This window comes from Cricetulus griseus, chromosome X (assembly GCF_003668045.3).
Source record: "Cricetulus griseus strain 17A/GY chromosome X, alternate assembly CriGri-PICRH-1.0, whole genome shotgun sequence".
Taxonomy (NCBI): Eukaryota; Metazoa; Chordata; class Mammalia; order Rodentia; family Cricetidae; genus Cricetulus; species Cricetulus griseus.
Genome location: NC_048604.1, coordinates 2,039,668 through 2,066,561, shown reverse-complemented (window position 1 = coordinate 2,066,561; position 26,894 = coordinate 2,039,668). Strand labels below are relative to the sequence as shown.

The 26,894-nt window shown below is 49.5% G+C and overlaps 2 protein-coding genes across 6 annotated transcripts in view; one reads left to right on the top strand and one right to left on the bottom strand.

Annotated features, from left to right (window-relative positions):
- Positions 1 to 1,594: 1,594 nt before the first annotated feature.
- Positions 1,595 to 11,082, top strand: Slc6a8 (solute carrier family 6 member 8). The gene is made up of 13 exons (XM_027432429.2): positions 1,595 to 2,511; positions 4,054 to 4,185; positions 5,038 to 5,287; positions 5,698 to 5,830; positions 7,004 to 7,138; positions 7,226 to 7,329; positions 7,427 to 7,551; positions 8,233 to 8,345; positions 8,463 to 8,600; positions 8,678 to 8,780; positions 8,878 to 8,978; positions 9,051 to 9,221; positions 9,549 to 11,082. Exons 1-13 carry the CDS (start codon positions 2,250 to 2,252, stop codon positions 9,687 to 9,689), a joined length of 1,908 nt encoding a protein of 635 aa, XP_027288230.1. The 5' UTR covers positions 1,595 to 2,249; the 3' UTR covers positions 9,690 to 11,082.
- Positions 11,083 to 14,310: 3,228 nt separating this feature from the next.
- Bcap31 (B cell receptor associated protein 31) overlaps positions 14,311 to 26,894 on the bottom strand; it is a 32,466-nt gene continuing 19,882 nt past the window's right edge. For all 5 annotated transcript variants that reach the window (XM_027432382.2, XM_027432385.2, XM_027432381.2 and 2 more), the window contains 4 exons: positions 17,857 to 17,992; positions 16,861 to 16,981; positions 16,129 to 16,229; positions 14,311 to 14,733 (listed from right to left, as the gene is read on the bottom strand). In XM_027432382.2, the coding sequence (XP_027288183.1) occupies positions 14,695 to 14,733; positions 16,129 to 16,229; positions 16,861 to 16,981; positions 17,857 to 17,992 (397 nt within the window). In that variant the 3' untranslated portion in view covers positions 14,311 to 14,694. The remainder of the gene's footprint in view (positions 14,734 to 16,128; positions 16,230 to 16,860; positions 16,982 to 17,856; positions 17,993 to 26,894) is intronic.

Genomic DNA, 26,894 nt, shown 5'->3' with positions numbered 1-26,894 from the left:
CCACTATGTTCTTTCCCTGCCACCCCAACTCACTGTACAACCAGGGTCTTAAATTCCTGAGAGTTGCCCACACCCAGCTCCCACTCTGCTCTCAGTTCCACAGCCTGTTTTCCTATTGTCTACTGGCCTCTGCCTGCACTTCATCTGGGTCACTGTTGCAGCAACTCCTTTCCCTTTGCAGGTCTCACATCTGTACTCTGTCCTTCTACTTCAATGGAGTCCTCTATGCCCATTCCTTGGAATCCTCTTCTTTCCTCTCTTAAATGCCCCTTTTCTGTGTTCCTTGAGTGGCTCCAGCTCTTCCAGTATGTGTGTTTTGGGTAACTCCTCAATGGCCTTTGTTTCTCCAGGAGGACTTTGGTCCCAGGCTGGGCCAGAGAAGACCCAAGTTAGGGTCCTCTGATGAGCAAGGAGATTCTACCATGAAACAGGCATCAAATAAACACTCACACACGTGGCTCCTCCTGTTAGCCCGGGTGGAGATGGGCCCCCTCCCTCTTCCCTCACCTATCAGGCTCAATCTGGCTCTGGCTGGAACTGCTTTTCTTTCTAAAGCTGCCTGATGACTGCAGGCTTAGCATGATGGGATGAGCCATCTGGGGACTTTGGTGTCTGATCAGATCAGGGAGCTTGGGATTGAAATGGGCACACCTCACCTCAATAATACACCCCAGGCTAGTCCTGACCCTGGAAAATTCCCAAGAAGCTGCTCAGATGCTGATAGAGAGGCCTGGAGGTCCCTGAGGAACAGAACAGGCAGATGCTGAGCTTAAAGGGAGGATCTGTACACCTACCAGGCACCAGGGGGCAGCCTTACCCTATTCTTACCTCAGTAGCCATAAATCACACGCCCTACCCACCCCCACACCAGGCAAAGGGTGCACTGACCAGAGTTATCATGGAGTCCCCTTCTCTACCTTGGTGAAAAATTATAACCTTGATCCTCGACCAAGCAAGCTACCTTTGCTCACTCTGGAGAAATTGGTCACACCCAAAGCTGACACCTTGACCCTCAGCCTCCAGGCTGTATCTTCGGGGAAGCCTAAATGTCTTGAAGAGACAGCTCAGTTGCTTCTGACAAAGTTCCACAGAACCCCTTGAAGAACTCCCTCTTCAAGTCAGCGCAGAGCTAGTCCTTCGGGAAGCTATGGCACAGGGCACCTACTTTAGTTCAGGTAGCAAGAAACTTGGCACCTGGGTACCCAACTCTCCCTAGGTCCTTACTGGGAGGCAGGCCAGAAGGACCTTGGTGAAGAATGGTTCACTGGAAAACAGACTCCAGGCAAGAAACAGTGGAGGGAAGGGAGAAGGAATTATGATGTCTGGAAGTCAGCCAGACCGTCCGTTTTCCTGGTGGTTCAGAAAAACCTTGAGGAGACTTTGGCCCCACCCGGGCCAGGTGATTCTAGAACGAAAGGCGGCTTGGCTCACTGAGGAGGAGGTGCTGGCCAGCGCCCCAGGTAGCAGCCATCCTGCTCCGGACTAGAGCTGCGTCTCCGGAGGAGGAGGAGGTAGGCGGAGTGACTGGGAGGGCGGGATGAAGGGGGGAGGGAGAACAGCCGGGTCGTGGGGGTGGGGCGACAGTGACATCACCGGGAGTCGGTTCTTAAGCAGCAGCCGGTCGCACCGGGAAAGAGACGGATAGTTGGAGTGTCTTGGCGGATCTCTGAGTCTGCCGCAGCCCGGAGAGCGGCTGTAGCCGCCGCCGCCGGGAAGAAGGAGGCGAGGCGCGCCCCGGACCACTGGAGCCGCTAGCGCCAGTGGAACCGCGGGTGAGCAGGACAGCCGTGCGGGGCTGGGCCGGGGCCGGGGGGCGCGGGCCATAGGCCCTTTGCTCCGGCCGCCGCTTGCAGACCGTGGGCTGTTTCCGATGCCACTCGCGGCACCCTAGGGTGAGCCTCCGGCCAAGCGAGCAGTCGACGCCTCAGTAGCCGCCGCCCGAGCCGGAGTCTCGGGAGCCGCCGCCGCCCGGTCAGGCTCCACCGCCGCCCGCGCGCTCCCGGGCCCCCGACACACATGAGATTCTTCAGGCTCACTTTCAAGTGCTTCGTGGACTGCTTCTGACTGCGCCTCCCCCGCCGTCCCGCACCCGCCCGCCGCCGCCCCGTCCCCCGGCCCGGCCGCCCCCGAGGCCCCCGGGCGGGCTTGCGCTTTCGGGGCCCCCTCTCCAGGTGCCACCGGAGCCCCTTACCCGCCCGCCACCTTCGAGGCGCCGCGACCCCCGACCCGGCCTCGCGGCTCCCTGGACCATGGCGAAGAAGAGCGCCGAGAACGGTATCTATAGCGTGTCTGGCGATGAAAAGAAGGGTCCTCTCATCGTGCCCGGGCCCGACGGTGCCCCGGCCAAGGGCGATGGGCCCCCGAGCCTTGGGGCGTCCGGCGGCCGCCTTGCTGTGCCGCCGCGAGAGACCTGGACACGCCAGATGGACTTCATCATGTCTTGCGTGGGCTTCGCCGTGGGTCTGGGTAACGTGTGGCGCTTCCCCTACCTGTGCTACAAGAACGGCGGAGGTGAGCACCCCTGCCCCTGAGCATCCTGGCTTCTCATCAGGGGTCAGTTCCCACCCCCAGCCTGCCACATGCCCACCCGAGCAGTGGGGTGGAAAGTCCAGAGGGTGGGGAGGCCCGCCCATAGCGCGTGGGGGCCATGGTGCCCCCTCACCGACCAAGCACTCGGTGACCCATCGCGCCAGCCTCCACCTCCCTCCGCCGGTCATGTGCCTGGCAGTGTAGGGGGAGGCAATCAAGGAGAGCTTCCTGATGAACTGAGGGGCTGCATCCTAGACTGGGAGTGATTGGCTACTGAGTTGGGAAGAGAGGGCCTGCCCCCAGTGGACGGGACTTCGGGAGGTGAGGAGCCCTGGCTGCCCCCATGGGTCAAGCACACAAGTGACACATTGTGTGCCCCCCCCATGTGTGCACACAGGAACACACACACACACACAATGGGCCACTGTCCCTCCCCCACAGTCTCCACTCCCCCTCCCTTTTCTCTCTACTCTCCTCTCCCCTCCCCTCAGACTCAGGCTTGGAACACTGGGTGCTTCAGCCAGACTTGGGAAGTCTGCGGCCTGGCCCTCCTGGCGCCGCCACTAGACACACTGCATGCACATCCCATTCCCAATTGCAGAAGCCCAGCTTAGCAACAGTAGTGGGCATTCTCCTGTCCTAGGACTGCGAAGCAGAACTGGACTGCTGGAGAGCTAAAGCAGCTGGGTGATGTGAGGGAAACTGACTCCCAGAGGGACGGCCTCTACTCCAAGGTCACACTCAGGATGGATGCTGGGAGCAGGAGCCCACCCAGCAAACTACAGTAACTCTTGTTACTGGGAAGTAGGGAGAGCTGAGCCGGAGCAGAGTAGGGATCCTAGAGAGCAGTAGGGAGGAGTAGGTCAGAGCTCCAGCTGCTCAGTTCTCCCCCTCCTAATTACTGAAATCTTGCCTTAGCCCTTTCCTTGACTTGTCTACCTTTTCCTATACTAATACACCCATAAGCAGAGGACTGCTACACACCCAACTTCCTCCTGTGACCCTCATGAGTGCAAAGTACAGGGTAGTTGGGCTCACTGCCTTTGGACAAGCCCCCAAGCGTGAGCACCCAGCCTGGTATACATGCACACCCCCTAGCCATTCCTTCTTGTTCTGCTGCCTGCTGTAGCACAAAAGATTGCCTGCATGCATAAGCCTCTGTTTTTGATACCTGTTTAGGTCACCCTAGGTGTCCACAGGCTAAAGACCCCATGGTTCAGGGAATAAATACTGGCTAGGCACTGCTGTTGTGCCTCCTCAAGAAACCCAGAGCTCATCTCCTGGGATTATTCACCTTGAGCCTCTGAGTCAGTGGCCACTTCTGCACTGATTCACTCAGTGGGAAGTCATGGGACTGGGGTGCAAGCTGAAGCTAGGGCTCTTCCTGGACCTTCTAGGACTTCTGCAGGCCAGTATGATCTGTAAGGCCTGGACAGCTTGGATTAGGGGTTTCGGTTAAGTTCCCTCTTAGTGCAGGGGGTCATTGGGAGGCATCCTGAGTGTACTCCATGCTTCCTCCATTAGGTGTGTTCCTTATTCCCTATGTCCTGATTGCCCTGGTTGGAGGAATCCCCATTTTCTTCCTGGAAATCTCACTAGGCCAGTTCATGAAGGCCGGCAGCATCAATGTCTGGAACATCTGTCCCCTATTCAAAGGTGAGCCACCCTGAGGCAATTCTCAGCTCTCCTCTTTCCAACAACTGGGATGAGTGCAGGGGAACAGAATATGGCTGTGACCCACTTGAAGAAATCTTACTTTATCCTGAGCACTAGACTTAGGGGCTAGGTAATACCCTCCCTGACTTAGAGAATCTACAGGACATAAAAATAGTTAACATGAAGAGTCAGGATCTAGGGTGGGGCTGGCAGAGTTGTTTAAAGGAGAAACGAGGGAGCAGAGATGGCTAGGCATAGGGACAGGACCTGTTGGACACACCTGACTCATTACAGGCGTCCTACTACTGTCCCTAAAGCTGAACACACAGGAGTGAAGCAATTTGCCAAGGTTGCCCACTGAAGGGGCGAATATTTCCCATACTTTAGGTTATTAGAAAGCTCTCCCACCTGATGTGTAATGGTGGCTACTGGGTAACATGGGTGCAGGCTTGCCTTCTGTAACTGCAGGGTGACAATGAGACCTAGGAAAGGGGCAGCATTTGAAGCTGGACAATCAGCAGAATGTAGTAGCCACACAAGGTAGGAAAGGAGGTCTGTCTTTAGCTCTGGACTAGATGGAGGAGCTGAGGCATAGCGAATAGTAGAGAAACAGGGCAAATGTTACAGGCGGGAAAGGTAGACTAGTGTAGGAATACACACATTTGTGCTAAAAAAGCTTGGAGAACCCTCTGGCAGGATAAAGGGAAGTAGAGAATACAGGGAGAAAAGGAGCAAGCTGTTGAGAACTCAGCAGGAATCAGTGCCAGCTCTGGAAGGGGGAGATAATAGGAGTGGTAGGAAAATGGCCACAAAGGAGCCCAGAAGGAAAGGAAGCTTCTCACTCATCCTCAGGCCTGGGCTATGCCTCCATGGTGATTGTCTTCTACTGCAACACCTACTATATCATGGTGCTGGCCTGGGGCTTCTATTACCTGGTCAAGTCATTCACCACCACTTTGCCCTGGGCCACGTGTGGCCACACCTGGAACACTCCTGACTGTGTGGAGATCTTTCGCCATGAAGACTGTGCCAATGCCAGCCTGGCCAACCTCACATGTGACCAGCTTGCTGACCGTCGATCTCCTGTCATCGAGTTCTGGGAGTGAGTCAGGTGCCTCTGGGCCAAGCCCATCCTATCTCATCCCTTGGGCTCTCCTTATGTGGTCAGGCCTTGGGGGCACATGGCCAGGGATGCAAAACAACCACTCCTGCGCTTTGTCTGTCCCCATTCTCCGGGAGTGTCTAGGCTAGTCCTGGGTCTTGAATAGACATTGCTCCTACAGCAACACAGCATTTGCCATGGTCTTATCATGTTGACCCAATTAAGAAGCTGAGACTGCATATATGTAGAAGGTTGGGGTGAGGATTGTTGACCTGGGGTAGTTCTCCAGACACCTGATGGTGGGTCCTAGGTAGGGCTGTGGTGAGGGGTCCTCCCATCAAGTCCAAAGCAAATCCCAGTGGCCTCTGCTGACATGATGCTCAGGTGCCCTCCTTTCTTTTCTGCTCTAGGAACAAAGTTTTGAGACTCTCTGCGGGGCTGGAGGTGCCAGGGGCCCTCAACTGGGAGGTGACCCTATGCCTGCTGGCCTGCTGGGTGCTGGTCTACTTCTGTGTGTGGAAGGGGGTCAAGTCAACAGGAAAGGTACAGCTGGAGGCAAGCAGGGTGGGGCAGCATTGCCTGGGAGGTGTACATGTCTACAAGGGACACAAATACAACAGGGGGTGACTGGACTGAGGCTCAAGCCTACAGAGTGGGCAGGTCTTTTTTAGTCTCACCCTGTTGTTAGGCATTCTTTGTAATCTCACATCTAGGGATAGTAATCTTCAGCCCCAAGGGTGAAAAGTCCAGGCAGTAGCTACCCTTCCCTGTGTCCAACACTCCATCTCAGTCCTTTCCCTTTCCTCTTCCACTGTCTCTCTCTGTTTCTCCCTACTCATCCCTAGATGCCTAAGTCGATTTTTTTTCACTCTGGGTGGACTTGATCTTTAGAGCTCTCCTCACCTCTGTGGTCCTCAGGCCCCTCCTTCAGAGGTTCCCTCTCAGGTTACATTAAAACTGCCAAACCATGAGACATGGTCAGGTGCCTAGAGGGCCAGACTTATCGTTACACTGCAGTGCATCAATATTCATTCACAACATGGTCCTCAAGTGCTGAGTGTCTCCCTCCTTCCCTCTTTCTATTTCCCTCCCTCTTTCTTTAGCAGTAACACCAAGCTGTAAAACCAACCCTGTCCTCTTGCCCAGCTAGAATATCTAGCTGCCAAGGACCCCACCAGCCTATCAAGGATAACCTGGAGTTTGGGACTCCAGAGCTCTGAGGAATATGTGCTTATTATAATCCCATGTAACATTGCCACAGATTCTCCTTGCCCATACTCCCCAAACATTCCTGCCTTCATATAGATAGGCATGCTGCCACATGGACATACCCAGAAGCTGCCCCTCTGGAGAATGCACATCCTCTCACTGCCCATGGACTGATTTCCCTCTTTATACATTAGATGCACCTTAGGGACCCTCACCTTGGAATGCCATGGCCCTGTCTCTCCCTTCCTACTATAGCTGAATAGTGCCTTCTATGAAGCTGCCTGGGCCCCAGTATGGCCCCTAGCTTCCCTGTGGGTAGTCATTTAGGAATAGAATGAATGCTGGTGACTTTCCTCACCCAAATTCTGAGCGTGACTGCAGTTTGGGAACACTGTGTCCCATGTGTCCAGCTCACAGTAGCACTGGGAGCTAGCCACCAAGCTTAGGCAGGAGGCCTCTTAAGGGGGAACAGGGGTCAGAACGTCTCTGAGCACCCTGGCCCCCTAGATTGTGTACTTCACTGCTACATTCCCCTACGTGGTCCTCGTTGTGCTGCTGGTGCGAGGGGTGCTGCTGCCTGGAGCCCTGGATGGTATCATCTACTATCTCAAGCCTGACTGGTCAAAGCTGGGGTCCCCTCAGGTGAGCATGAGTGGTTTGTGGCAACAAGATTGGGGGATACAATCTATTGAGCAGGGTCTCTTATGACTCTGCTACCATCCCTTCCAGGTATGGATAGATGCCGGGACCCAGATTTTCTTCTCTTACGCAATCGGCCTAGGGGCACTCACAGCCCTAGGCAGCTACAATCGCTTCAACAACAACTGCTACAAGTAGGCACCTGCCTTCCCTGCCTTCCCTGCCTTACCCTGCCCTGCCCTGAAGCAGTGGAGCTGCTTAAACCAGAACATTCTGCCCCTCCACCCCCAGGGACGCCATCATCCTGGCACTAATCAACAGTGGGACCAGCTTCTTTGCTGGTTTTGTGGTCTTCTCCATCCTGGGCTTCATGGCCACAGAGCAGGGTGTGCACATCTCCAAGGTGGCAGAATCAGGTGAGCTGCCAGACCTTGGCCCATCTCCAGAACTGCAGAACTACCCTGATGTAGGGCAGGCACAAAACCATTCTGAAACATGACAGACGAGTTCAGCTAGCTGTTCAGATGGCTCTAAGCAGCTGACAAGGCTGTTCTCTGGAGCCAGGAGGCCACCCACCCTAGGGCTGCAGGGTGTGTCCTCATAGTTGTTGAGTGCTGGAGATAGAAAAGGAGATGCTTAAGCTGGGCGGTGGTGGCGCACGCCTTTAATCCCAGCACTTGGGAGGCAGACGTAGGTGGATCTCTGTGAGTTCAAGGCCAGCCTGGTGTACAGAGTGAGTTCCAGGGCAGCCAAAACTATACAAAGAAACCCTGTCTCAAAAAACAAAGAAGAAAAAGAGATGCTCCTTCAGCCCCTGCTGTGTTACTCCAGAGCAACTGCCATGGCTATTGGAGCCCAGGGAGAGTTAGTGTTGAGTCAGGAGCCCTGCTAATATGGGGTGAGACTACCAAGCATCATAGCCTTTGTAACTCCTGGTGTGAGATGCCTGTAGAACCTCAATGGGCCTAGCTATCCTGAGGCACAAATAGCCCCCAGGTTTTTATTGTTTTATTATCTGGGGGATGAGCATGACCTTGAGCATCAGGGTACTCAGGATGGTGCTGAGAGCCAGTCTCACCCTGCATCTTTGCACTCAGGGCCTGGCCTAGCCTTCATTGCCTACCCACGGGCTGTCACACTGATGCCTGTGGCCCCACTCTGGGCTGCCTTGTTCTTCTTCATGCTGCTGCTGCTCGGTCTGGACAGCCAGGTTTGCAGGAGCTCTAGGGCAAGAATGGGGTAGGGGCTGGTGGTCAGGGGGCTTGGCATTATTGGGCAAGAAATGCACGGGGACATGGGGGACCTGCCTGAGCTGCCCTGGCCACAGTTTGTAGGTGTGGAGGGCTTCATCACCGGGCTCCTGGATCTCCTCCCGGCTTCCTACTACTTCCGTTTCCAAAGGGAGATCTCCGTGGCCCTCTGCTGTGTCCTTTGCTTTGTCATCGATCTCTCCATGGTGACTGATGTGAGTTGGGGTAAGGTTGGCTACTGTCATCTCCAGCCATGGGCCATTATCTTTCCTGACCTGGCTCTGTTCTTCAGGGCGGAATGTACGTCTTCCAGCTGTTTGACTACTACTCAGCTAGTGGCACTACCCTGCTTTGGCAAGCCTTTTGGGAGTGTGTGGTGGTGGCTTGGGTTTACGGTAGGTCAAGGTGAAGGACTGGGTTAGAAATTTTAGGGTGGAATAGAGGTGGATGGTATCCAACTCTATCCTTCCCATCCACCTCACCCTGTTACAGGAGCTGACCGATTCATGGATGACATTGCCTGTATGATTGGGTACCGACCTTGCCCTTGGATGAAATGGTGCTGGTCCTTCTTCACCCCATTGGTCTGCATGGTAAGGCTGGGGAAGCTCGGCAAGTAGGGTGGTGTAGTGAGGTCCTGTGACTAAACACATCTGTGTACACAGGGCATCTTCATCTTCAACGTTGTATACTATGAGCCACTGGTCTACAACAATACCTACGTGTACCCATGGTGGGGCGAAGCCATTGGCTGGGCCTTTGCACTTTCTTCCATGATGTGTGTGCCCCTCCACCTCCTGTGCTCTCTCCTCAGGGCAAAAGGCACCATGGCAGAGGTAAGGTCCCTAACCAACTCTTCCCTGTGAGGGGCAAGCCATCATCCAGAAGCACAGCCAGCTCAGACTACAGGTTGATGGAAGGAAAGCTAAACTATCATGGCTTCGTGTGGCACCAGGGAAGCAAGGCCCACCTCTCACTTTCCTGGCTCCACACAAGAACTACTTAACCCTGCTTCCCATTGTAGGGAGCACAGCCCCTAAGGGTGCCCTAAGAGAACAGACCTGCTTTGGTGGCATGTAGTAGGAGATAGAGAGGCAGAAGCTGTTGCTGTGGGGTGGAGCAAGTGACTCATGGGAGGTTCAACATGCTCTCCTCTCTCACAGCGCTGGCAGCACCTGACCCAGCCTATCTGGGGCCTCCACCACTTGGAATACAGAGCTCAGGATGCAGATGTCAGGGGCCTGACCACCCTGACTCCAGTGTCTGAGAGCAGCAAGGTTGTCGTGGTGGAGAGTGTCATGTGACAGGCACCTCCAGCTCACATCACCAGCTCATCCTTTGGTAGCCATAGCAGCCCCTGCTTTAGCCTCTACCCATTCCTCCAGGGGGCCTGCCTTTCCTTGACAGTTTGGGGGTCTGCCAGGGGGGAGGGGGGAAGAAGCACCATGAGTGCTAACAAAAATAACTTTTTCCATTTTCAATAAAATGCCAAAAATATCACAACCCACCAAAAATAGATGCCTCTCCTCCCCAGCCCTTAGCCATGCTGGTACTTGCATTGCTTCCAGGCCCCACCTCCTGTCCTTCCATGTCCCCAGGACCTATCTTCTAGCCTTGCCAGCCCTACCTGCCTGCCTCCCACGCTCTGCTCTGTAACACACCTTCACCCAAGAAACAACAGTGGCAGCTTGGGGAACAGGAGAGGAGGGAAAGAATAAGGTGGGACAGGAGGGGGAGGCAAGAGAGGGACAGTGGAACTAAGGCAAATGTTTCAGCTGGATTAGATCCCTCTTCCCAACCCTATTCTAGAAGCTAGAGAGCCAGTCAGCAATGGAACCTTGTGTTCTTGCGCCAATTGCCACCAATATTAATTGTATGAGCTTGGGTCTGAGTGTGTGTGTGTGTGTGTGTGTGTGTGTGTGTGTGTAGAAGATGCGTAGATCTCTTATCTCAGTGAAGGTGAATACCAGAAGTAAACAGAGCCTCTGGGCAAAGGAGGCTTGTATTTTGCACATTTTATAAGAAAAAAAACTGAGTGAGACTTCTGCTTGTATATTTCTAAAAAGCCCCAACCATCCCCACCCTACCATTCCTTTCCTTCACATCCCTACCTTTTTTCTCTGACCCTAGCCAAGGAGTGTGAATTTATAGACTTAATTTTCATAGGTGAAACAAGAGCTTCAGGCTGTTGAGTATGAGTCTGTTGTGTGGATGTTTTGTGTGGTCTCCAGCCTGAGACTGAAGTGGGAAAGTGGGGGCCTCAAGGGTATCCCCATGCTATCCCTTTGCCCCTAAGTTTGTGTGGGGTAGAAGGCTATAGCATTGTCCCAGGGTTCTGGGTCTGCTCACCTAGCATGCTCAGGCTTGCCCATACCCTGTTCCCTGGGCTGGGCATGATTGCAGGGATCACCCATGGACACAGCCCAGGGAAGGGATCCTGGGCACAGCTCCCACCTCTAAGCTAAAGGCTAATGTACTTTTGACATCTCAAGTCTTCCGTGTAGCAGGTTAAACTCACATCTGTGTCCCATCAAGCCTGAGATAGCTAAGTAGCCCTAGAAAGGCATCCTTCACACAGGGCTAGACTAAGCCAGGGAGGTGGGGCTGGATAAGGGTGCAGGCCTTTGGGGACGTTCTTACTGTGCTAAAAAAAAAGCCACTGCAAACATAGCAATAAAGACACTTCATTTTCCAAAATTGGCTCCTGCTTCTGCTTCCTGAAAGAAGGATGAAGTGGGGATACAGGTGTGGGGACCTTCCTCCAGCTCCATTCTGAGACTATATCTGGGACCATGTCAACTGGAAATACAGCAGTAAAGGAACACAGTCATAAAGCCTCAGTCCCCTAGAGTGAAGAGCATGGGGTGACAGTAAGTTCAATAGGAACAAATGCAGCAGAAAAGATATGCTGCAGCCATGAGTTGCTCTTAAGCATTTTACTGAACTAGGCATGATAGCATGCTTAAGATATTGAGGCAGGCCAGGCAGTGGTGGTGCACACCTTTAATCCCAGCACTGAGGCAGAAGCAGATGGATCTCTGAGTTCAAGGTCAGCCGGATTTACAGAGTGAATTCCAGGACAGGCTTCAAAGCTACACAGAGAAACCCTGTTTGAAAAAAAATTGGGGCAGATGGATCAATACAAGTATTCCTAATCAAGTAGCCTTCCAAGATCTAAAAATAAAGGGCACCCTGGGATCACACAGACTGGGCACACTAGTATCTGGGCCTGTTTGTTTGCATTGGGGTCTACTTTTCTGGAAGAGCCAGAAGGGGCTCTGGGTGAGTACATGATGCAGGACTGAGGACAATTACCAGAGATTTGGGTTAAGCCACAGGAATGGTGCTGTCAAGTCCTGTAATGAGGAAAACTGGGAGTTGCCTTTGGGCATGTCATCTGGGAAATGTCATCCAAGTGTAGTTCTGGAAGTCTGGCCTAGAGCTCATACAGATGAGTTCTGAGTCTGGAAGGGCTGGGGGTAGAGCAAAGTGGGTAAGAAGGGAAGACTCAGCAAAATATACTATCCTGGGCCTTCCTTGACTGGCCTTCAAGGGTCAAACATGGTGCTACAGTTCACTGTAGCAAAGGACAAGAATGGTCTTGGACTACATGTAAAAACCTCACTTAAAAATTGGAATAAAAGTCAGCTGTGAAACCAGCTACTCAGGAGGCTGAAGCAGGAGGACCAATAGTTCAAGGTTGCTCATGCTGCAGAGTGAGTTCAAGGCCAGCCTTGTAGCTGAGGATATGATAGTTAACAGATCACCTACCTACAAGGTCCTGGATTTAATTCCCAGATTTCTGAAGGTGTGGGTATGGTAGGGTGGTGGTGGAGTTAGCTCAGCCTGGCAATCTCGGCTATTTGGGTGGGGGAGTGGCTAAGGCAGGGGAATCATAAATTTAAAGTCATCCTGGGCAACTTATCAAGATTGTCTCAAAACATAAAAAGCAGGATATATGTAAACATATACAGCTCAGAAGTAGAACACTTGCCTAGCATATGTAAAACCCTAAGTTCAATGCCCAGTGGAGGGAGGGACCCAAATGTACATGAATTATAGTTTGTCCATAGAATACAGTATTACTCAGCCTAAAAAAGGAAATTGAGATATATGCTACATGGGTGGTCCTGAAGGACATCATCAGTGAAATGAGCCACTTCCCAAAGAATATTGTATGATTCTATTCACAAGAAACTCCTAGAGCAGTCAAATCCATAGAGTAGAATGATGAGTACCAGGAGCTGGGGTTAAAGGTTTAATGGGGACAACTGCAATATGGGAAGATGAGCACTTAATTGTGCAAACGGATGATGTCAAGTTCTACATGTACAAGTGCTTAATGCCATCAAGTATGAACTTGAAAATGGTGAAGATGTTTTATGTGTTATATGAATTTTCCGGGCATTGGTGGCACACGCCGGCGCAGGCCTTTAATCCCAGCACTTGGGCAGCAGAGGCAGGCAGATCTCTGAGTTCAAGGCCAGCCTAGTCTACAGAGTGCCAGGATAGGCTCCAAAGCTACACAGAGAAACCCAGTCTCAAAAAACAAACAAAAAAGCAGACCAAAGGGCAGTGGTGGCATATGCCTTTAATCCCAGCAGGCAGGTGGATCTCTGAGTTCAAGGCCAGTCTGGTCTACAGAGCAAGTTCCAGGACAGCCAGGATTACACAGAAAAACCCTGTCTCAAAACCCTCCTCCCAAAAGAAACTGAGACCAAAAGACCCAAGTAGAGAAAATGGAGTGGTGAACCATCAGACAGGATGCCCCAGAAGCTGGCCAGAGAGGGTAGTGGCCACGGTCAAAGTAGAAAATCAGGAGAGTTGATCTGGACTTTAGCCTTCCAAAGCACAGACAAGCAAGCCCCGGGAGGCCAGAAGTAATCAGGAACACTTCCTGGAAAAGCAGACTAGTCCTATGCCTTGGCATAGCAACCAGGTGGTATTACCAGAATGCCCCTGCCCCCATGGGCAACACCTTTAGACTGCTGGGAAAGGGGTGGATTCTTCACAGAGCAGCCATTTTTTTGAGGGTGAGGAAGAGTAACAGGATGCTTGCAAGGGCAGCTGCTTGGTCTAATCCCAGGCGGGTCAGACAGGAGTAGGAACATAGTTATCTATAAACCATCTAGCCAATATCAACATCTTCAGGAGTCACTCCAGGTACAAGAGACACTTCTAACTTGTTCCCACAATCCCTCCACCCTGTCTTCACAGACAGTAGGCATAGCATACACCCTGAAAAGCTGATAAAAGAGGGCAGGGTTAGGGTGGAGGGGTGACAAGTACCTAATCAGGGACAGGCCCTTTCATGTGCCCTGCTGGAAGGCAGCTTAGCTGCAGGTTGATCTTGCTTTAAGTAAGCAAGCAGTGAGGGCATAGACCTGTCAGCAAAGCAAGCCAGTGCTGAGAGGCAGGACCCCATCCAGTAAGTCTTCATAGCTGGTGGGCAGTAAAAACCCAAGTACTGTGCAGTCCTTTCTTGATTGCCCTGTTCTGCCCTAGCTAGCTCTAGGTCACTGCCAAGGACAGTCTCCTCTCCCAGTCAGCATTAGTCAGAGGTCATGCTGTAAGCCTTCAGGAGGGGGTTGGGCAGGGAGCGACTGATGGAGCTCTGCCACATTCTATCTGTCCTGAATGTGATGAATAGGAATCCAGAGAAGGCACCAGGAAGTCCTGCTGGTTTACCGGGCTTCCCATAGAGTTGCCAACTCCCAGGGAGACTGACAAGACTGACACTCCCTAAGAGCCATAAAGTGGAGTTGTCCTGGTTGAAGAGGAGCAAGAGGGGGAAGGGCAGGGGCAGAGAAAACAGGAGCTTTGATTAAGTTCAAGGAAAGGAAGAGTACCACACTGGGCTTCTGCAACCTTCCTAGACACTATGCAGCTTTGAGAGGGGAGAAGAACCATCCCTAAAGCCTCAGACACAGTTTGTAACATAACAACCTTTATTGTCCCCAGGATAAAACAGTTGACCCGCCTCACAGCCTCCTTTAGGACACACAGCAAAACAAATTGGGCTTAACTGTATGACAGGTCACAAGTACCCTTCCACACTTCTAGGAGTGCAAAGTGCCCTGGCCAGGCAGGACTGTGGCAAAATTACTGTGAATGAGCAACAATCAGGTCCCTTTTGGTATGACTGCAGGATATGTAAAGGGGTTAAAATGATGATCTATAAACTATGGAAGAAAACTGGGGAAGTAGAAGGGAATAAACCCAAGTGCCAGAGAGAGGAGAGGCTAAGCTTTCAGGAAGCAGTGAGCATGGGTTAGGTGGAAGCCAGCTGCAGGCAGGGAAGACAAGCCTTTATTCCTCCTTCTTGTCTGAGGGACCACGTACTGAGGCCTGGAAAAGGAGGGAAAAAACCCAAAGAAGTAAATTAGCAGGACCCACTTCCACTCCTTGGGCCTTTAGTATTATGCCCCCAATCACTTGGTTCCTCTCTCCTGATAATAACAAGTACCCAGACAAGTAAGGTGCCCTACCCCCAACAGTACCCCAAAGCTCTCCAGGGTGGGTGTGTCAGTTTATCCATCCACTAGGGAAGACACTGGATCTAATGCTAGGAGAGGACTGGAAGGAACTCAGTGAGCTGAGCCCCATTACCGTGCAGTGGCAGCTAGAGGCAATAACCACACTTCTCTTTTACTACAGTGAGAACAGAACCAAGACCTCCTCTAGAGCACACAGCAGACCATCAGTCTTTAGGGCCTTTCCATCATTGTGTACTTTTCACTGGTGTTCTTAAAACCCAGATCCTTGTGGGTTGGGAGATAGTATCTGCCATAAAATCATGAGGACCTAGGTTCAATCCCCAGAACACATAAAAAGCCAGGTATAGTAAAGCATGCTTGTAATCCCAGAGCTGGGGAGACAGATCAGGTGGATGTCTATAGCTAGTCAGCTTACTCTACTTTGTAAAGTCCAGGCCAATAAGAGATCCTGTCTCATAAAATAAGATGGATAGGTCTTGAGGAGTGATACCAAGGTTATCCTGGTGTCCATACACATATATGGACATGTACATGGACACATAAATCCCAACCCCCAAGTCCTATCCAGATAGCCTGGTATATTGAGGGCCCAGCTTTACCTACAGTTGTGAGGTTAGTCTGAAAACTCACATCAACAACCAGCACCTACCAGGTGAGGTGCCCTTTGAAGCTTTCTCCTCACTTGCTTCAAACTTTGCCAAAAATTACCCCTTCCGAATCCCACAGGAAAGTTAGACAGAAGAAGATTCCTACTTACTGGGTTTTTGTTGTTGTTGTTGTTGTTTTAAGGCAGAGTCTTCGTATATAGTCTAAGCTGACCTGGAGTTTTCTCAAGTCTCCAGCCTCAACTTTACCTAAAGTACTGGCATTTCAGGTGTTTGTTCCTGATGAAACCCTGGCCTAGAATGTTAAGTACCCCCTCTTTAGGGGCTTGACACTGAATTTAAGGTAGGAAGGGCTCAAAACAGAGAACCAACCTATTGACTTGGGCTGCTCATAGTAGGTTCCAGCTCAGCATCTAGTACCATGCCACACCTCCTGCATGAAGGGCTCTAGCAGCTGAGTCTGTTTCAACTCCACACTTAGCAAAAAAGGAGGCAGAAAGGGAGGGCAGAACAGCACCAATAGGACACCTAGAGACCTACCGCAAGGCCTAAAGAACAGGCAGAAAGCTCCCCAGCACCCCTAGGAACTATGCTGCAGGACCCTGACCCTAACCTGCACATACAGGTAGAGATACACTCACCTGCAGCTTGGCATGCTCTTCCAACAGGCGGTCATATTCCTTGGTAAGGCCCTCAGACTGCTTCTGCATGGCCAGAGCCTCGTTTTCAGCTTTCTCTAGTTCTGGCAACAATACAAATGAATACAGGAAGAAATTATTTAAGAAAAAAAAAACCTACCTACTCAAAACATGGAAAACTGCTCTGAATCTGTCTCAAAAGAGGTTGTACAGAAAGATTTCAGTGTTTGTCAATGTCTCTGCCTTTATGTCTCTGCCATTAGAGAAGTGAAAGGAGGGATGACCCAACAGCTAGATGGAACAAAAAGTCAGAGCACTTCTCCTATTAGTCCCATAAATGGAGGAACATTAATGGTTCTCTGAAGGGGTGACCCTTTGAATGGCTGGCAGTGAGAAGCAATGAGCAAAATCCCAGCATCAAGACTCCTAGTGACAGTGGCCAATGCCTACAGTGCTGAATGAGTCTGAAGCTAACCTAGGAGAAGGAAAAGAGAAGGGAGAAAGGGAGGATAGACCGTACAAGTTCTTTTTCCTGACACTGCTTTTGTTCTCAACTCCCAAAACCTACTCAAATCACTGAAATGTTCTAGCAGTGAACTTGCTCAGTCACATTTGGACACGAAGGTACAGAATGTTGTTTGTTTCCACCCAACTTTTGAGTTTGCACATGAATTGTTACAAGGGAGCATCAATATGCAGTGGAGCTTCTGGATGTAACAGGAGGACAATCCTCACTTTTTTTGGTGTTGGCCAGCTCATCTTTTAGCTTCTTCAGGTCATTCTTCAGGCTCTTGTTCTCCTCTAACTTCACCTCAGTACTCCCAACATCCAACTTTCCTCCATCCTCAGCAGCTTCCTAGGGAAAGTGAAGGTGAAGCATCTCCAGACCAGTGCACTCCATGGAACTGTCATTTCTCAAGCTACCTCCAGCAATTACTTGCCCTTTTGGACATGTCAAGATAGAACTGTCCACTACAAGCTCCCAGGCACAGACAAGGATGGGGCTAGCTGCTGAGGAAAGGAGAATGGCCAGCAGGGGCACCTACTGCAAGCTCACAGGCCACATACTCTGTTTACCCTGGCCCCTCGACCTACCTTCCCACCAGTAAAGTTCAATGGCTCTGTGGAGTTTACTCTTCTAACCAGAGACTCAACTTGCTGTTACCCGGAGCGCTCTGACCAGATAACCTAACTACTGCTATTTCTTCTTTTCCCCAGCTCTTGTAGCTCACTGTAGCCAATGACCTCAAAATTTGTTCCTATCCAATTGTACCACACCAATCTCCAAACCATCACTCTTTTTCCTAGCTTGGCTTACACTTCACCTCCTCTGACAGGCCAGCAAACTGGTCTCTGCAACTTTCCTAGTATCAAGGGGTCCATTAGTGCCATGTTACTGAAAGGTTGCAGTTAACAGCTAACTTATGAAGAATAAGAGGTAGAGTCCCAGCATAGGTCTCTGCTCCCAGAAGATTTATTCTCATCAGAGAAGACTCCACCTGGAACCAGCACATGGAAACAATAGTGGCAATAGCCTCTTCCTCTCCTGTGTCCCTACAATCTAACAAAAGGCAACAGACTCACTCCAGATCCTTCCAACAGGCACACTTTCCACACTAAAAACTTCCTTTGTCCCAGCCTAAAAGTGACCACTGTGGACACTTAGAAATGTTGCTCTAGCACCGTGGTTCTGGGCACCCCACTCAGGTTGTAAAGGCAGAGTTAACTCACCTTCTTTAGCTGGTCATTCTCCTCCATGTATTTCTTGGCCGCCTCGCTGGCACTTTCTGCCTGCTTTTTAAAGGCTTCATTGGAGGCCAGCAGTGTGGCCTGCTGGGAGATGAGAGTTACCAGGCGTCTAAGCAGGCTGCAATTGTTTACAAAAAGAGAAGAGAAATGAGAAGTATGAGCACAAAGGGCCTAGAAGGAACTCTTCTTGGCTACTTCCTACCCAGCCTGCCTCCAGCCTGGACCTGGCAACACAAAGTAGGGCCCAGGAACTGGCCTCTGCCAGTTCCCCCAAACAGCTACACTGGACTATAGGAGTTATCTCAGGGAGGAATTGGAAACAGAAGTACACCCAGGAATGGCCTAGCTATATAGCAAAGCGCTTGAAATATCAGTACTTTCCAGGTAAGGGCCTAGATGTGCTAGACAAGCCTCAGCACTGTTTATTTCCCTGCGAGGCCAGGCTTGCCTCCCTAAGAGAACAATGTCAGATAAACAAATCTGGGTACTTCCAATATGCCAAGTGAATTCCTCATAGCTATTTTATGAGGCAGTTACTACTGCTACGCTCATTTGACAGAAAACTGAGGTTCAGCAGGATGAAGCAATGTGCCTAAGATAAAGAGCCAGAAATTCACATAGCTATAATTTCAACCCCCATCTACTTGATTCCAAAACTTGCACCAAGAGACATACTCTCTCAGAGTCCAGGTCCCAAATCCCCTTCCCAAATACATCTTACAACCAGCTGCCATAATATATGTTATATAATAGCACTCAAACTGAGGTTATCTTTCACTACTTGGGGCAGAGAAAGAAAAATCAGGACAGGTGTCTGTTGCCAGTCTCAAGCAGCTGGAAAGGTAAACAGGTAGCAAGTGGGGATAAGAACTGGTCCCTGAACAGTAAGACTAGATAGAGGACAGAAGGACTTGCTACAGCCTTGAGAAAGGCACTGCTCAGGTAGCCAGGAAAGAAGAGTAATTTCCCACATGTCTAGCTGTAGCACTTGGGAGTCAGACAAAGTGCATGAAGAGGCCTGGGAAAATACGAAGAAAACATGCCTGATGCCTGTTCCAGGGCACTTCAACAAAAGTGCTTGCTCAGAAGAGTAGCAGCAGCCAGAGTTGGTCTCTCTGGTTCATGGTGCATTGGCACTCTGTCATCCCTACCTACAGCCTGAGCAGGCAAGGGAACCAGAGCACAGAGCAGGTGAACTCTATTCTCAGCCTCAGCCCAGGCTCTGCAGGGCTCTAGCAGAACCCCTTTTGAGAATGCACATGTGGAATAGAGGGGCTGTATAGGTCTTGCTTTGGGGAGAAGCTCCCAGGTGTCTCTGGTGGCACAGTGAGATCCAGGCTGTTGATTGCTGGCAGAAGAGAAGAATTTCCAGTGACATGTGTTCTCTAAAATTAGCAGCCCAGATCTCGTGGCCTAGAGCTCAGGTTTCCTTGCCTCAGCCCAGAGCTGCCCACCAGCCTGCCCCCTACAGAGTTAAAGCCCTGAAAGTAGAAGCTACCAAGCAACCCAGCAGCCAGCAAGTAGCCAAGGGCCTGACTCACAGTGGTCAGAAGTCACAGAGAAGCCAGAAAGAAAGGCAACTGTGACTTGTCCCAACTCCCAGCACAGAAGCTTCCTAGTTCCTGAACAGGTCCCTATAAAGTTTAAGAGGGCCCTCCCCATAGATAGAAATGGGGGTAGGGGCAGCAATGTGTGCCACCTAGTGGTAGAGATAGGGCCCATGGACGACAATGCTGGGTTCTAGCAAAGATGAATGAGTAAACCCAAGGGTTGCCACTCCCATCTGGTCAGGCAAATGGCTACTAGGGAGAGTCAACAGGTGTCACCCCAGTGGTAGATGACTGCCACAACCAGAAAGGTGGTGCGGTCAGGAATGACAGTCACAGTGCAACAGCTATCTTGAATGCTATCCTAGGCCTTTCTCAGATCTTGCAAACCAGGGTTTCTTAAATAGTCCAGGATATACACAGAATACAGCATCCATAAAACCCAAGCATAAGACCCAGCATCCATAAAACCCAAGCATAAGACCTGGACAGTGTATACTCACAATTCTAGCCTTTGGTTTTCAGCCATTAAGAAGAAAGCCACACTGCCAACCAGGTCCTGATATTCCTTCCTCTGGCCAACTGTCATGAACATTTCCCACCTTCCTTCCAGGGCAGCCTAGTTGGCCTCCAAGGGCAAACACTCTAACTGTACCCCAAACACACACACTGACAATTCTTTTCATACCACCTGTATTGGAGCTATGGCTCTAATGGATCCAAGGCTGACTGTGAGTCATTTTCCCTGGTATGCTGCATCTCATGCCCTTGCCTAAAACTTCTCCTCAACTTTCTTAGCATTTCTACTTAAGCCCATCTTCTCTCCTTCCTACTTATCCCCCGCCATTACCCCCAACTGCCTCATCCTTCCACCACTCCAGTTTTCAGAGGATATTCACTCTGTAACATATGCTGCTACTAACAGGTCACTTTTAAGATGTCTGCTACCTAGTACTCTGTTCTACTCTGTATTCTAGATTTTCTTCCAGCTAACTTTATCCCCTAAAGGGTTTATCTGCCACCAGACTCATAATTCAGCTACCCACTAAACATCAGCTTTTGATGCTATCACAAATATTCCAAACACAGTCTGGCAAGATGGGTCTTCCCTTACTCCAGAGGGAGCTACCAAGTGTGTCCCTGCTGTAATGCCAAGCATGTAAGCTGTTTTTGACTCTGTCCTCCCTGATCCTCACCCCAAGTCCTGTGTTTTCCATGTCAACTCTAGAGAGATAACCTCTAGTGATCCCACCACCAGTGCCTGGTGCTTCCTCCCTACTGGCATTTGACTGGTTTCTCCTCTGGTTGAACCATTTTGTGGGAGTAATGCCAAGCCATCACTATCCCTGAAACATGCCTGAAACATCCCTGAAACAGCCACCATACCCTTTCCTAGCTAGTTCAACCATCACCTCCTTTGTGAAAGTCTTTCTTGTTGGGGAGGTACCCTCTGATACTCCCACAGCAGCCCCCACCCCCCGCAAGTACATCCCAGGCTCTTGTATCTACTTTCTCAGGATATTCAGTTAGCTGGTTGCCCTATCAAGCTACAAACACTTTTAGGCTAACCCTATACATGCTATCTCTACTCTCCTAGACCAGGTATGACAAAAGAAATTAGGTGACATAAACTCACTCCTGGGCCAGGGGAATATATGTGTTTGAGCCTGCTTGTCTGGCCTAAACCTGCCCTTTTTCTTCTGGTTAAACTCATGTCTACCTGGCAGCATGGCACTAGGGGAAGAGGGAGAGGACAAGATGCTATAGTACTCACTGCCCTATCTAACAACAAAGATAAAAGAAGTAGCAGGAAGGTAATGGCTCAGACTCTGCCAGCAAGCAAGCTGGGCTTATGACCAAAGTGGCAGCTGAGAAGCCACATGGAAAACTCAATTCATTACCTCAAGATAGGGATAGACCTAAGCTCTGACCTCCACCCCAAACCTTAAGGCCCTGGCAAGACAGATTAGGCCTTTCCAGTATTTGCCAGCCTAGGAGCCAGTCTTCTGGAACATTTTACTGCTCTTTCTTACACTAGCTACTCATCCAGATCCCACATGCTAGTCACGTCTCAGCCACTGTCTCCATTGTTCTCTATGGCATTTTCTAGGCCCCTAGAATTGAGTGTGGCATATGCTGAACACAGACAAGCTTCAGAATTGCCATACTCTGATCCCAAAACACATAAGCCTACAGAAATCAGAAATGACTACTTTGTGGCCTCTACTCCTGTTATCTATTGTGCATTGCTGTTTTATCTTCTGAAGACTGTTACTCAGATTAATTATTCATACCCATTCACTTGAAAAAGCATAGGTGAAAACCAAAGAGCCAAAGAAAGTTCCCAAAAGTCTAGTCATTGACAACAGCTTAGGGTTCAGATTAACTGAATCCAAGCAAGACGTGAAACACAGAGATCAGAACTTAACAAAATACAGATGTGTCCTTGGCAGACAAATACCTGAACTCAACTTGGCGTTCCCGGTAAAATATTCTTGGATGCTAAGCAGGAATATCATGCTTTTATAAAAGACTGAGTAAACAAGAGAAGGCAAGAGAAATTGAATCTCTCTTTGGCCTCTAGAGAAACAGTCCCAACATCAAATAGAGAGACATGGCTCATAGGCACTTTTCACCTATCTACCCCAGTGAGCAAACAGAAGAAGAAAAACACGAACAGGAAGTGGTAGAAGGAGCAAATCCCAATTGAAAGGTTCTATGGTGTGGCTCAGAACAGCCTCAGCTGAGAAGCCACCCCTGCAGACATAAGTTGTATATACAAGTTCTTCTATGCTTCTGCCTCATGCCAAGTAGGGCCTTGGTGTCACAGTGCCACCTGCTGACTTCATACTGTTACAATCTAACAAAATCCTGAAGTGTGGCATGGCCTTGGGACACACTGTAAACAGACCTCAACTATTGGAAGAAAAGATGAGGTGGCTACCCTAACAAGGAACCACGATCAGGAGATACCCAGACAAGACTTTAGGTGAAGCAAGGTAGTAACAGAGCTTCCATTGCTCCAAGCCTCTCAACCTCAAGTACCAGCAGTCATGAAAATAAGGAAGAGATAGAGGGTCAAGGCAGTCATGCTCAAAAAAAAGGGGGGCCATAACTCAAGGTTTTTGAGGGAGGCCCATATGGCTGAGTTATGATAGAGGGTAAAGTAATGACTCCTAGGACTATGGCATCAAGGATCTATGTCAAGTCTCCATGGCCGGTGACATGTCAGAAAGATCCCTTCACCAGGGCACAGTAGACAACTAGACAGAGCAAGACTAGCAGTAGAAGAACACTTAGTAGGGAAGGATACTGCCAGTGGACACAAAGGATAATGGTGATTCTACTGTGGTAGTGGCCCTAAAGGTAGAGAAGAGGCCCACAGGCTGTGTCATGGGTACAGTTTCAAATTTAAAGAAAGTTCTGGAGGCTACTACAGAAGAATATGAAAGTTTGTTTACAGTACTGAGTGGTTTTAAACTTATGATGGTGACAATGGCAAGTGTGTGGTTATGTGTGTTTTCCATTAAAATTGTACAAGACATATAGGATGAGACAGGACAGCATACTCAGTTCCTTGGTTTGGAGACAGTGTTAAAATAGTGGTTTTCAGGCATAGCACATATCACAGGAAAAGAAACACAAGAGGTAGGATTATATAAACAGGTGGCAGAAGCAAGCTATTCTCCATGTGTTCTGACTTGGCCTAGCAAAAACCATGCCATTCTCCATGAGTGAGTGTGCCTGGCTCTCTCTCACCACTTGCACTCCATCTTCCTAGCTTCCCTCTCCTTTGCAGTTACCAAGCCTCTTCCTTTTTCTGGAATATACTCAATCCAGACTGACTGTGCCCAATCTAGCTTGCCTGCCCTATCCTCCCAGGCATATGCTCCCAGTGTGTTCTGCTGCCCCTATCCATAAACTGCTCCCTCAGAAGTGTCCTTATGAAGCAGTCCAGAGTTCCCTTTATGGACTGGGTTTTTTTTTCAAGACAGGGTTTCTCTGTGTAGCTCAGCTGTCCAGGAATTAGCTCTGTAGACCAGGCTGTCCTCAAACTCTGCCTCTGCCTCTTCCTCTACCTCCTGAGTTCTGGGATTAAAAGCATGTGGTGTGCCACCTCACTTGGCCAGAGCTCCCTTTCTAGCCAGCGACCAAGTTCACGTGTTCAATATGCTCAGACTAGAACACATTAGCTGCCAGTGCCTCTCATACCACCCCTCCCTGACTCCTGCTATCACTACCATGATTCAGACACCAGCATTTCTCATGACTTTTCACTCCTAGACTCTTCTGCTTTCCTCCATCCCACATGCTCTTACAAAAACTTCTTAATCCGTGATGCTGACCAGACATAGTATTACTTTAAAAACTTAACTGTCCACCACTGAGAAACCTTGCCCTTTGTCTCTCCTGACCCATCTACCCCACTCTATTAGCCAAGACCTATCCAGCTCCTCCTGATGAAGCAAGAACACAGACGGCAAAGAGAAAGCAGTGGCAACACAGATATCTCCCAAAAAACCAGAAGACTCAAACAATGTAAAATTAGCTGAGGCATAGAAAAAAAATGATACCGAGAGATATTTTCCATTGATTATATTTAAAAAAAAATAGGTCCAAAGGCTTTGTGTCCCTACCAGTTGGAAACTGGTAGACACATAATACTGGATAGGCAGATAAACTGTTTTAGAAAAGCATTCAAAATAAACTAGCTTAAAAATTCAAGTTAGAGGACAGGCAGTAGTAAAGATAAGGTAAGATATTGTAGAAGTATACATCTTCCTGAAATGTAGACGTAGGAATGTACGCTGCACTGGAAGGGGCAACTTCTAACCCTATATAGCTGACATTGAATATGCTATGATCTTCCTGCCTTTGCCACCCTCACGCTTGGATTATAGGAATGAACAGGTAAAGCTTGATCCTGTTTTTCAAAATGAGGTGGATTCTCAAGTGGTGGTGGTGCATGCCTTTAATCCCAGCACTTGGGAGGCAGAAGCAGGTGGATCTCCAGGAGTTTGAGGCCAGCCTGGTCTCCAGAGTGACTTCCAGGACAGCCTCTAAAGCAATACAGAGAAACCCTGAGTTGAAAAACAAACAAGAGGTGGATTTTTCAGGAGAAAAAAATTGTATGTTTGTGGTCAAAGCATTCAAAAATTGAAACCTCAACATGGCCAGTGACAACCTCTGGGAGTCAGAGAACTACTCTGAATGTTAATTTCTTCCTTGCAAAAGTGTAAAACTTTATTATGTGCCTTGTCTTAGGATGCATAATGAGTAATAAGATTGATATTATGTATTGGTGGGTATGGGTGGTGCATGCTTTTTTTGGGGGGGGGTTCGAGACAGGGTTTCTCTGTGGCTTTGGAGGCTATCCTGGAACTAGCTCTTGTAGACCAGGCTGGTCTTGAACTCACAGTGATCCACCGGCCTCTGCCTCCCAAGTGCTGGGATTAAAGGTGTGCGCCACCAACGCTCGGCTGGTGCATGCTTTTAATACCAGCACTTGACAGGAAGAGGAGGCAAGTGAGTATTTGTGAGTTTGAGGCCAACCTGGAATTCATAGACCATCTCAAAGGAAAACTTGCAGCTACAAACAGGGCTAGAGTGGTGGCTCAGTGGGTAAGAGTGCTTACTGTGTAAGCATGAGGACTTGAATTCAGACAGTAGCCTGAAGAAGGAGGAAGGAGGAAGGAGGAAGGAGGAAGGAGGAAGGAGGAGGAGGAGGAGGAAGAGGAGGAAGAGGAAGAGGAAGAAGGAGGAGGAGGAGGAGGAGGATTAGGCATGGTGGCACATACTTATAGACCCAGTTTAGGATTGGGGAAGAGGAGTAAAGGCAAATCCGTAGAGCTCTCTGGCCAGCCAGAGTATCTGAAAAAGTGAGTTCCAGATTCAGTAAAGAGACTCAGTCTGAAAAGAAAGATGGAGAGCAACAGAGGAAGATATTGACACTGCCCCCCCCACACACAACAAATCATATACAAAAATGTATTTAAGAACCAAACATGGGGTTTTGGGGGGGTGGGTGGGGTGGGGTAGAGCAGGAGGATGGGAGGGAGGGGAACTGTGGTTGGTATGCAAAGTGAATAAAAAATAGGTTGTTTCTTTATGCTGACAAAACAAATGATAAACAGAAGTATAAAAACAGAAAAGACCCATGCTAGACCCAGTCCAAAAAAGTGGGACACCATGTTTTAAAAGCAAAAACAGAGGAAAAAAAGAGCCAGGCATGATGGTGAATAAGAGGCCCCATCTCAAAAACAACAAAAAAGGCAAAGTGATGATATATACTTTTAAGTCCAGCACTCAGGAGGCAGAAGTATATGAATCTCTATGAGTTTACAAACAGCCTGGCCTGCCAGGGCTACATAGATCTCTCTTCATTTGCTTTGTTTCTTGACACAGGGTTTCTCTGTATGGCTCTGACTGTCCTGGAACTCACTCTGTATACCAGGCTGGCCTTGAACTCACAGATATCCGCCTGCCTCTGCCTCCCGAGTGCTGGGATTAAAGGTGTGACCCACTATCACCCTGAAGATCTCATGTCTTTAAAAAAAAAGAAGCACCTAAGTTTGGAGGGGCTCATATACAAGAGGACACGTAGAACAAAACCAAAGGTATAAAAGGTATTAACTTATTAATTTACTATTAGGGCCACCAACAGTATTGGTTGACAGATCCAAGAACATAATTGTTTCTGTTTTTTGTGGTGGATTTTGTTTGTTTGTTTTGTTTTTGTTTTTGAGACAGTGTTTCTCTCTACATGTAGCCCTGGCTGTCCTGGAAGTCACTCTGTAGACCCAGTCTGGCCTCAAACTCAGAGATCTGCCTGCTTCTGCCTCCCAAATACTGGGATTAAAGGTATGTGCCACCACCACCCAGCAAGAACATACTTCTAAAAGAAAGTAGGAGGACTACTAGCATAAGCTCAAACAAATAAACAAACAATTAATTCAAAGTTCAGAAACATCTCTAGTATTACTTGTAGCTATGTCTGGGGATAAGATCACAAGGGAGCTTGACATTTCTCCAATTATTTGTGCTTTTGAAAAAAATTAGTTAGCCAGGCATTGGTGGTGCACGCCTTTAATCCCAGCAATCAGAAGGCAGAGGCAGGCAGATCTCTGTGAGTTCGGGGCCAGCCTGGTCTACAAGAGCTAGTTCCAGGACAGCCTCTAAAGCCACAGAGAAACCCTGTCTCGAAAAACCAAAAAAAAGAAAAAAAATAGTGTTGCCAGGTTATGGTGGTGGTGGCAGCGGCACACACCTTTAATCCCAGTACTCAGTAGCGGAAGGTGGATCTCTAAGTTTGAGGCAAGCCTGGTCTACAGAGTGAGTTCCAGGACCACCAGAACTGTTAAACAGAGAAAACCTGTTTTGAAACAAAACAAAACAGTGTCAAGGGTCTTGCATAAAACATATCCCCAGCCTGAAATTTCTGGGTTTGCTCCCCCCCATATTCATATTCTCATC